This window comes from Diorhabda sublineata, chromosome 7 (genome assembly GCF_026230105.1).
Source record: "Diorhabda sublineata isolate icDioSubl1.1 chromosome 7, icDioSubl1.1, whole genome shotgun sequence".
In the NCBI taxonomy this organism is placed as follows: Eukaryota; Metazoa; Arthropoda; class Insecta; order Coleoptera; family Chrysomelidae; genus Diorhabda; species Diorhabda sublineata.
Window position 1 is genome coordinate 2,346,677 of NC_079480.1, and position 12,195 is coordinate 2,358,871.

Sequence of the window (12,195 nt, forward strand, 5' to 3'; positions counted from 1 at the left end):
ACCAGCAAAAACTCACCAATATGTCACACGAGCTTTCAGAAAAACAGATTTCACCTCTATCCTCTATCCGCGGCCATTTTAACATACGGGGTGGCCTCAAAGATTACTTGTAGGCTTGTGCTTGAGCTAAATCTAACAAAAGTTGTTCGTGGACGAATTGTATGGCCGCCTGTTTTCGAAAAAATCAGGGAAACCAATCGCAGAAGTTGAATTATTATCCAACACCTCAAACAAAGTCAACAGTCAGAACATCGAATTGATAGACCATCCGCACTTATTTGGCACCCAATGATTTCTTCTTATTACCGCAGAATATTATTATTAGTTCGGAAGAAGCGTAAAAATCGGATCTAATAGAGAATATTTTGAGAAAGAATAAAGCAATATCCAATTATAAATATCTACATTCTTTAGTCGATCTCAAAACTCGGATCTAATGTAAATAAACATCCTATACGTAATAAATAGTTTCCCAAACTAAATATTCAACGTTTTTCTTCACGTTAATTTTCAATCTATACCATTACAGTGAGTCTACAACTATTTTTAGTGTCTGTCTGAATAAGGTTAGCAGCTTTCATTGAACTTGACCGATTTCGTAACACACGAAACTCATTCAGAAATTATTCGAGAATATGATAATTCGGTACATTACTCCGGCTGATATCTTGAACATTCTTTCAAGTTAAAAAATAGTCACGACAAGACACGACGCTTTTACAGCGTAATCCGAAATAAACGGTATTGAACTTGTTTCATACTTTACGCCAAAGACACACCTACCAGTCACACTAAACAATATTGAATTGAAACACTAAATGTGTCAAAATATCTAATCTAGCAAACAATTGTATATTAAATTCATGTAGCATTGAAATCCTCCAGAAATGTTTCAGAATAAAGCCCTTAGAATTAATATGAACGTGTTAAGAGGCCTTCAGCTAGAGATGAAGCCAAAAACAAAAGTTATTGAGCCGGAATAAGTGCTCACACTAAAGTACTGGTACACTGAAGAAACGTACGTCGTCTTGAGGGAATCAAAACAAACGAAATTAAAATATTAAAACTTTCAATTATAACCTAGGGTGCTAGGGAAGGTGCTAGGTTAAATCCGACAAGAATCCCGTGCACAACGGCCCCTCCACCCTCAAATCCTTCGCAAAGTGCTTGATACTTCCGTTAGAAACGGAAGTATCGAGCGCTGTAGTTCAATAAACCGATTTCTCTAAGCAAGGAAGTTTTTTCTCATAGAGGACTGACTGAAATGTCCACAAATGATGCAGGACTTGTGTTGTGTGAAGTTCACGATGATAAACCGAGTCGTTAAGACTGTCGATTTGGTATGCGATTGTCTAGAATATCAACAGTGAGATGCTGAAAGATCGGAGTCAGTTTTGGTTGAACTCATTCCTAAAACTTCGTGTCTTAAATGTGGTCGCAAATTGTTTTAACAATATTAGAGGGTAGGCAACTTCCTATAGTCACGGGAGTTGTAACGTGGATGTTTCATGATACTTTATGATGTGAGTGTTCAAATTGATGTCATGCAATGTTTTTTTTTTTGTATAGCTGGGCGAATTTGGTAAGACATTAAACCTCAACATGCATTTTAATATTCAAATAACCATGAGGTGTGTTAAAATTATTTTTAACACGCCGCAACGTAAACAATCACTTTTTTTCGGCAACCGTTCGAAAAATACCTATTTTCCACAAGCTTTTTCGTTAATGAAGCAATAAATAATGAAAATCAATAGATTTAGCGAATTTCTAAATATTCCTGACGAAATTACTAATGCAGCAGATGCTGCTACAATACAATTACTACCAAAAAAATGAAAGTTAAGGTACGAAAGTATTTATAGTTTATTCACGACGTAGATGGATCTTAATGATGGCTTATTTAGCACGAAAATCAGAAATTGTTGAACCTTCTACTTTGTAGAGCATCTACTCGATGCTGAAAGATTTCTTTCGTGGAAACAATCAACATGATTCGGATACCACATCTTCATGCTCTGTCAACAACAAGCATTTAAATATATCAAAGAATTACATTGTTAATTTTGATCTATAAGGATAAGAAAGATAAAATAGTTATAGTTATAATCGGAATCCACTTCAGCATCATCGTTAGCCTGTAAGCAAACATAACTCTCCAAATATCTCTTTTTTTTTATCTATATGACCGATACATCTTAGACACATACTCCTCAATCAATATTAAGACCCCCAATCCTAAATTTTGACGTACCCAAACTCGTAATCGCAACCTCCGAAACCTATACAATGCCCGAATTCAATACCAAACATTTTAGTTATGATCTAAACCACGTTTTCGAAGGTTATCGCATTTCTTAGCAGAAATCGAATCAACAAATTCATTAAGGAATCCGACAATTAAACCCACCTTGTGCTAAAGGTAATTTAATAAAAAATCAGCGACGTTATTTGCTGGAAATATCACAAATTCAAAGAGACATGGTGGCTGGAAGTCTACTATACAAAATATGCGATATACAAAATTTTCCTCGTGATTACAATCAGCATTTAAATATACCGAACGATTCAAATAAATTGAATCAAGTAGAATGTTCCTAATTTCGTTATATAACTAAAAAATCTGAAGAAATTTGCTTTATTTATATTTATATTAATGTTAATTACGGTTATCGAAAAAATAATGTATCTAACACGACAGGAAAGTGTTTTTTCCGACCCGTCGACGGCTCCCCCAAGTATCTTGTTTCCTCGACCGAAAAAACAGTACTTGTTACCTTAAATAACAATTAATACTGCAGGTTGTCGTTAAAATTAACACTATTAATGGCTGTTGTACAAAAATAAGATTTTTGGACGATATTTTTCGATTATCGTCCTTAATTAATATATCAACAACTGATTGTCCTATTAAGACAGATTGTACGGTGTTAAATTGAAAAAATAATGTATCTAACACGACAGGAAAGTGTTTTTTCCGACCCGTCGACGACTCCCCCAAGTATCTTGTTTCCTCGACCGAAAAAACAGTACTTGTTACCTTAAATAACAATTAATACTGCAGGTTGTCGTTAAAATTAACACTATTAATGGCTGTTGTACAAAAATAAGATTTTTGGACGATATTTTTCGATTATCGTCCTTAATTAATATACCAACAACTGATTGTCCTATTAAGACAGATTGTACGGTGTTAAATTGAAAAAATATTGTTAATTTATTAAATGTAAGTTGATAAGAGACACAGAAAAGTATTAATAAGAGAAAAATATTTTTGTAACAAGTAAATTAAATTTCAATCTAGTTTCTTCTCGAAAATATTTTGAAAAATGAATACTCACATATTATATCGCTTTCTGAATAATTCCATCTCGAAGAATTCCTCAAAATGCACTCACCAATAAACCACAAGAACAATACCAACTCGTTAAAAATTGAAAAAAAATTTTGGAAGAAAATAGTGCGGCCCGTTTCGAGGGACCATACAGACGAAGTCGCGCCGGTTCCACCGAGAGGAATGATTAGAATGAATCGAAATCACGAAACCCGAACCACCAGAAGCAGCAAAAGATCTCTTCTCACATCCAGAGAGTCATGCGATGAGAACGCCTCCGCAACGGCCGACTAAAAATATTTAAGGGCCAATGCTGGTGGGCTTCCACACTAGACTTCCACTCAGTTTGTGTGCAGAGACGGTCTACCTACTTATAAGGAGTAGGTAAGGATTTTGTGGGTGTAATGACCTATTTTTAAAAAAATATATCAAAATATTAGTGGTCTGCGTCTTTCTAATTTAATTTACTGGAAATATATATTTATTGGGGTACGAGGGAGGTATCAAATTATCTCATACGGCATTTACAATACGTGTTACGTTTTTGAATGAAATGCACGTTACTAAAGAAAAAATTAAGTAATTAATAAAAACATTTTTAGATAGATTAGCAAGTAAAGTGAACGTTGACTTAGATATTAATTCGTAATTTGACACATGTCAAAAGTCCCGAATATAAACATACTTGTTAGAAGTTTAGTTTCAAGTATGGAAAATCTGAAAGAAAACGACGACGTAAAATATTTAGTTTTATGAACAAAATCAAGATCTGAAGAACTTGTTTACATTCACGATATCTGTTGGCGTGTTGAAACAGGTATTTGGATTGAAATATAATCAGGATTAAACAGAAAAACGCCTGGGAACCTGGGAATCAGTTTGCCGAAATTTGGACGAAAAATTCTAGTAATATTTGAGCAAAATTCTAAAGGAAGAGAATGTAGTTCGAATATAAAGAGAATCCACACTCAAATATTCTGAAAATCAACAATTGGAACAAAAACTAAAACTTAGAAGTCTCACTGATGAGTTTTCGCCCGTTAAAGGTTCGGAAAACATTAACAACGAATTGCAACACTTATTATTGGAAGTGTACTTGAAGAGACCCAAAAACTTCAACTCCAAAGTGTTGTGCGATATCTTCTCGTGGTCGTTCTTCAGCTAGAAATTCTGAGAATATGTCAAGAGTGTGCTAGATCTGGATTAATTCAGTTCACGAAGAAAAAGCACCAACAAGGAAATTTGGTGTTTTGGCCAGATATGTAAACAGCTCTTTATCCAAAGGACGTTGTTGGAGCTTATCTTAACCAAATGTTAGTCAATCGTTTATAGTAAAGTTTTTAAGGAAAGAAAAACTACACGCATACTAAGTTTAACTTGTTCATGCCCTCGCAGGAGATGATAGAGACGTACGTTTGGACAAGGCAACGTTTTTTTCAAGTGATGTATTACGAGAATTGCCTTTCAATCGAATAATAGGTGGTATTAATGAGTTACCTAATGACTTTCATCATCTCAAGTAGCTTTTAAAGTCTTTCAAAGCCATCTTCTAACAAAGTAGAAAAAGATGTTTAATTAGTTTAAACGTATGCAGAAATGTACAGACCTTAAGGGCGAATCTTTCGCTACTGGGCTCGAAAGAATCCCTTTTGCATTCAGTCACGGCACACCCGAAGCCCCGAAAAAATTAATATTCGCTCCGCGAAACAAAATAAACTGTTTTAAATAAAAAATATGTTAATTATGTTAATATAAAACTATCTGAAACTATCGTAAAAATGACCTAATTTGAATTGTTTAATAGCTAATATATAATATCAGTTTTGTCGGAAATAATTCAACATCTATCTGCTGACGGTTAAATCAAATAAATATTTTTAACAAGTTATTGGAATATATGAGTATTACACTATAAAAATTTTGAAAAATAATTAGACTTGGAAAGTGTAGGAATTCGAGAAATTTTGAATAATGAGGTTTAATTAAGTTACATATCAATATAATTAAAAATTTTTTCTTCAATTCCAATTCAGGTTATTAAACACGATAATTATTGTTAATATTCATAAAATACGACGATTCAAATCAGAGGAATAAAATAAAATATTTGTTTATATATAATATAATATGCAAATTGATTTTTATACTACCAGAATAACTTATATTTCGCTGTCATCAATCAAGTCGTGTGACTGACACACAGATGGCGCTGTCATTGTCAAATCCATATGACGTTTATGGAGTACCAAATAACTATTGTTAATATTCATAAAATACGACGATTCAAATCAGAGGAATAAAATAAAATATTTGTTTATATATAATATAATATGCAAATTGATTTTTATATTACCAGAATAACTTATAATTCGCTGTCATCAATCAAGTCGTGTGACTGACACACAGATGGCGCTGTCATTGTCAAATCCATATGACGTTTATGGAGTACCAAATAATTATTGTTAATATTCATAAAATACGACGATTCAAATCAGAGGAATAAAATAAAATATTTGTTTATATATAATATAATATGCAAATTGATTTTTATATTACCAGAATAACTTATATTTCGCTGTCATCAATCAAGTCGTGTGACTGACACACAGATGGCGCTGTCATTGTCAAATCCATATGACGTTTATGGAGTACCAAATAATTATTGTTAATATTCATAAAATACGACGATTCAAATCAGAGGAATAAAATAAAATATTTGTTTATATATAATATAATATGCAAATTGATTTTTATATTACCAGAATAACTTATAATTCGCTGTCATCAATCAAGTCGTGTGACTGACACACAGATGGCGCTGTCATTGTCAAATCCATATGACGTTTATGGAGTACCAAATAATTATTGTTATTATTCATAAAATACGACGATTCAAATCAGAGGAATAAAATAAAATATTTGTTTATATATAATATAATATGCAAATTGATTTTTATATTACCAGAATAACTTATATTTCGCTGTCATCAATCAAGTCGTGTGACTGACACACAGATGGCGCTGTCATTGTCAAATCCATATGACGTTTATGGAGTACCAAATAATTATTGTTAATATTCATAAAATACGACGATTCAAATCAGAGGAATAAAATAAAATATTTGTTTATATATAATATAATATGCAAATTGATTTTTATATTACCAGAATAACTTATATTTCGCTGTCATCAATCAAGTCGTGTGACTGACACACAGATGGCGCTGTCATTATCAAATCCATATGACGTTTATGGAGTACCAAATAATTATTGTTAATATTCATAAAATACGACGATTCAAATCAGAGGAATAAAATAAAATATTTGTTTATATATAATATAATATGCAAATTGATTTTTATATTACCAGAATAACTTATATTTCGCTGTCATCAATCAAGTCGTGTGACTGACACACAGATGACGCTGTCATTGTCAAATTCATGGATTACCAACTTTCGAAAAACTACGTGTAACATTTCATGACAATTTGATTGGTCAAAAAAAGTGACAGCCGTTTAAGTGAAGCTACTTCTGTTATTTCCAAAACAATAGATTCATTGGACTCGAAATTGTTTATATCTAATCGTAAATTGAAATTGTGCGGGATAGTTGAGGCCCTAAAGATATCAGAGGGCAGTGTGAGAAAATTTTTTCCATAGTGGGTGCCGCGTTTATTCACAGACGATCAAAAACAACAACGTGTTGATGTATTAGAGCAGTTACACGTAATAAAACAGATTTTTTGCGTTGATATGTGACAATGGATGAAACTGCAGCTGGCGAATCACTACTTCCAAAGCGTCCAAACCAACAACAGTCAGCTGACAAGGCTATGGTTTCATATTTCGAAGAAAAAACCACTGTTTCACCAAGACAATGCACCGATTCACAAATCGATGGCAACGATGGTTAAATTGAACGAATTGAACTTCGAATTGCTTCATCATCCATCGTATAGTCCAGTTCTGGCCCCCCAGTGACTACTGGTTATCTCAAAAAACTATCACAGACAAATCCTTCTACAAGGTCGGCATCGAGAAGTTAAAGAAGCCTTGGAGTGATTGTATTGCTCTCGAAAATGCTACACGATTTTCAAATATCATCTATTTTCCAATTTATCCTAGTTTCCTCTACTTAAAAGTTATGAAACTTCCAAATTTTACTCGGCAAGTGTATTTAGAATGAATACTAGTAATGGATGTTAGCCTGCCTGTTTTACAAAGCTGGTTATCAAAATCTCATCATCGTGTAGCTACAAATTTATTTTTTTTTTTCATCGTATTAATGATATTTTAATCTATTTTTCAAACACTGAGATGTCTGTCCAATGTAAACAGTGTCAAAATCATTATAATGTTTAAATTTTGTTGCGAATGTCCATATTTTTTAATTGATTATATTATTTATCCAACCTTTTCTAAATGTGTTATTTATTATATTTTATTTTAATACAGTTTGTGCTTTTTGAATAACTAAGCATCTAAATCCAGGATCCGATAGTTGGACAGATCTATCAGTCAAATTTATCAGCAACAAGCTTTAGGACAACCTATATAAGACCGTGGGTTTTTTATTATTTTCCCTACTGTATATTAATCATTTATTAAAAAAGTTATTGAGTTGGATGTATACGTTACTGTTTGGTTTTTTACTTAAATACTTTTGGTGCTAATTTTATGTTAACAATACACATAAAATTTAAATATTGAAATCAGAGTAGATTAAGTATCAGTAAAAAGAAATAAAAAAATTATCAACACTGTTATTTTCTTGTTTCTATCAAATGTCAGGAAATTTCAAAAAGCATCCTGCACATAATCGATTTATTTTAAGTGTTCCTAGATATAAAATTACTTTCGGATATTTGGCACTGATCAATATTACAAAATGTAATCAACATAATAAACACGATCGTTTACTTTAACAATTTTTTCCAACATACAATGTATAACTAATATATCTGTGAAATGTTTGCTTCGCGAATATTTTTAAACTTTAGTAGGCCATCTGCAAATTGTTATCGAAAACGAAATGAATTCACATAAAACTAATTATAATTCGGCGAAAATGCGAAATTTATTGACTAAATCAATTTTGCAAAGTCAGTAGTAGCGCATTTTATAAAAAAATAGATTTATCGAATGTATTAGTTGTAGTAGATGATTCATCTACAATGTTCCAGTCTCACAAATATCTTTCCACAAGTTTAAATATTGTTTGGTCCAATCTTCTATATCGACAGCCCATAAAATGGGTCCATTTTCCGCGATTTCGTATTCCCAACGCTCCAGGAACGCTACGTAACAGTCGCTGTCTGTGGTTTTTTCCTTTTTAGATAGTCGATGACTATTATACCATGCGCATCTCAAACTAATGATGCCATAAGTCAGTTCCATCACATGCAATCCACTGAAGTGATATCCGATATGAAATGATAGAGCCATATCATCATACATCGACGAAAAAATTTGGGTTTATCACGTTTGATCAGCTCCACATACTGCCCAGAATCATTCCACTGTGAACTTAAACCCAAGTATTCATTCACCATATGTCAAACACGTTCCTTACGGACTCAGTTATCTCAATCAGCTTCACGTTATCCGAAATTATCCTGTAGGAATCAGCGTCTTCATTGCGTGCATCAACCTTCTCAACGGTTAATTTTCTCAGGGCAAACTACGAATAATATTTATCGAGCCAAACTTTAGCTTTTGCTAAAAACGGAAATAATTAATCTCGTTTCAACATTTCTTTCACACTAACAAAAGTTGCTTCACTCTATATATATACGACAACTGTCAACACGTGTTTAGCTGGCTAGTTAGCTGTAAATTACATGGGTTCAATACCAGTAGCGACATCTATACGTCAGTATACGAATTTATTTAGTCTATTTTTAGCTAGAAATTGTTATTTTGTGTTGGTACAATCCACGAGATCAAGACTATCCTTTAATAAGTTTATTGAATTGGGAGAAAATTACAAAAATACATTCGTCTGATAAACTTACAGTGGACAATAATGGAGAAGAGGCTTTGACAATCTCTCTAGATGTGTTTGTGTCATCGAAGTGAAACTGTCAACTGTCAAAATTGAATTAAAGTCAAGAAGTTGTCTACTCCAGAGCGTTCCGAAAGTGTTTTGCAGTACGGAACTGTCAACTGTCACTACATGGAACACTCAAAACGCAACTTTCGGTATGTAAATGAATACAGAACGAACAACTGTCAGATGGCGTCGTCTAAAAAAACTATTTGTCTGCCGTCAGCGGTCAGGCTAACATTTTCTTTAAATGGCAGAATTAAAAGCTTTAACTTTATAATATAATTTTTGAAGCAAGTATGATTCTTTGGAAAAATGTTATGTAGAGGAGGCTACCGTGGGTCTCTATAATCCACATTCTATTTTAAATGGATTGTTTTAAGGAGATTTATACGATAATTGAATAAGTAAAATATTTATGTCTCTGTTTATTATTAATACTGCTAAGAATGGATTCAGAAGCATTAGTCGTTGGTTTTTGCATAAAACTACAACATGTCAGCAATTTTTGTAGGAAAATTGCGTTTTCTGGTATGTAATTGATTCGTTGATCATCCTCCAATTCAACCAACGCCAATTTGAGACTCTTTGGCTCTATACTTCAATATCAACCGTAGAGAATGGAATTTCAACAACCCTGACTGGGCCAAAAGAAGTTGACATCTATTTTTTCTATTATTCATTCGTGTATAATAATTTTCATAAATTATTGACTACTTTTAAACATCGAAACAACATGTGGACAAATTAAAGCGACATAATGTGCAAAGTTTTTGACGCAACTGGTTCGAAGAAGTGTTTGTCAATTGCCCGATCCAGATCAACAACAAAGTGATTTGAATATCCCTTACCGAACAGCTACTGGTTACCATCTCGATAATATAGATCGTTGTTACATCAGAAAATATTTTTAACTTGTGACGATGCTTTTCATGAATAATGATTCTCAGTTTACTTTTTTACTTATATGTTTATAGTAATATGCAAAAAATATATAACAGAACACCTACAAATAAATCTAATCAAAGAAATATTGTGTGTGTTACACTTTATGATGATGATTACTAGAAAAACTTCTAATATCACTTTTTTTATCTACCATGGACAACCGGAAAGTAAATTTGATGATGTTTTCATCTGTTAGTTCACATTTACGTACTTTTTACATATTTTACAAGTATAGTACTAAGTACTTTATCCTATGTTGTATTAGGTTTTCTTCTTTTTTTATTTTTACATATTTTTGCTTCCCAAACTGTCTTTACCGTTCTTCAATCTTCAATTCTTTGTAAATGACGCCACCAATTTAATTATCTTTGCTCAATGAATTCTATAAAGCACTTTTTTGTCTATTTTTGACAATCTATGCTTCACAGTCATTACTCAATATTAGTCTACAAATTGCTTCATAAACATAACCTGGTCTTTCTTGAAACTACTTTTTTATTCATCAGGCAGTTGTGCGTTTTCTATTTCTGTTCTAAGGTATTCTGATCTGATCTGATCCCGAACTGCTCAAGTGTATTATTTCAGTTATTACGTAGATCTGATTGTTTTCTATAACAAATACTATATCGTTGGCATATGCTTCCTCAGATATTCTCATTGCTTGAAGATTTCGTTTTCGAAAACGTAATTAGTCCTACTTCGTGCCGATGGACCGAAATGAAGCTCTTAATCCTTCTTTCGCCTCTTGCGAAGTTCAGTTCTTAAATGCACAAAGCCTGATGGAGCCCTGATGGAATTTCATCGTCGGCTCTGTCAGGTCTATAGATCAAACATAATGAGTAACTAGATGTTGTCAAGTTTATACAACAGCCCAAGATGGAGAACCGTTGCTTCACGATCACGGATTTATACAGTCTGAGTTCTACAATAGGGAAACAAAAGTTTATCCCACGATATGACAATTTACTTTTTATATGTGCCTCGTACAAAGAATTTTATTCCTTCTAATACAATTTTATATCTTCTTTTCGCTTTATTTATACTATTCAAACGTCTTCTCTTCATTTAGTTTAACTATTTTACTTTATTTTGTTTCTAAAAGTTTCTAACAATTCTTCGAGGTAATATTTTCAACACTACTGCATATTATAAATATTCATCTTTCTATAGTATTGCTGACAGATGTCACAATCGAACGAATAATTACAAAGAATCCCAGTGGGTCATCCCATTAGTTTCGGATGTTGTCAAAATAAGACGTTGTAGTTCGAAGAAACAACCATTGACGATGTTTTTACCAGATGACTTTATTAAAATGCCGTTTTTACAAAGACATTTAGTGTTATCTGATCTTATTATTTTAAAATATGGCATTTTACTTGGAAAAAATGTACTACTCACTATAATATATCAAACGTTATTACCGATAGTTTTAGTTTCTGTTTCAACAACGTATGTAAGCTCTGAATTATTTCTTTAATTAACGAATACATTCTGGTGAATTCCCATTAGTTGTTTATGGTTTTAATCAATTTCGAAATTATTTTCTTATCATAATAACTAGTTTTCCATATCTACCAAACAGAGATTAGGTTGAAATATGACTATCAAGTTCATCATCATCATCATCATTATCAAGCCTTTCAATTCTTTTTTGTCGTGGATTACTCCTCGTTTTCTATTGTTGTTTTGTTGTTGTCTATTGCTCCTTGTTTTCTTTATAGTTTATGGTTTGTCTTGGCTGCTTTTGTTCTTATTTTCCATTCCGTTCGGTTCTGGCTTTTTGCCCTCCAGCTCTCTATATTAAGTCCTCCTCTATTTGGTTCCTCCAAGTCTTCCTCGGCTTGCGTCTTCTCCTTGGCCA

The 12,195-nt window shown here is 32.6% G+C and overlaps 1 protein-coding gene across 1 annotated transcript in view; it reads right to left on the reverse strand.

Moving 5' to 3' along the window:
* The window catches only part of LOC130446302 (papilin), a 147,087-nt gene extending 143,501 nt beyond the window's left edge, over positions 1-3,586 (reverse strand). The window contains exon 1 of the mRNA XM_056782470.1: positions 3,342-3,586. Within this exon, the coding sequence (XP_056638448.1) occupies positions 3,342-3,370 (29 nt within the window). The 5' untranslated portion in view covers positions 3,371-3,586. The remainder of the gene's footprint in view (positions 1-3,341) is intronic.
* Between the last annotated feature and the right edge of the window lie 8,609 nt (positions 3,587-12,195).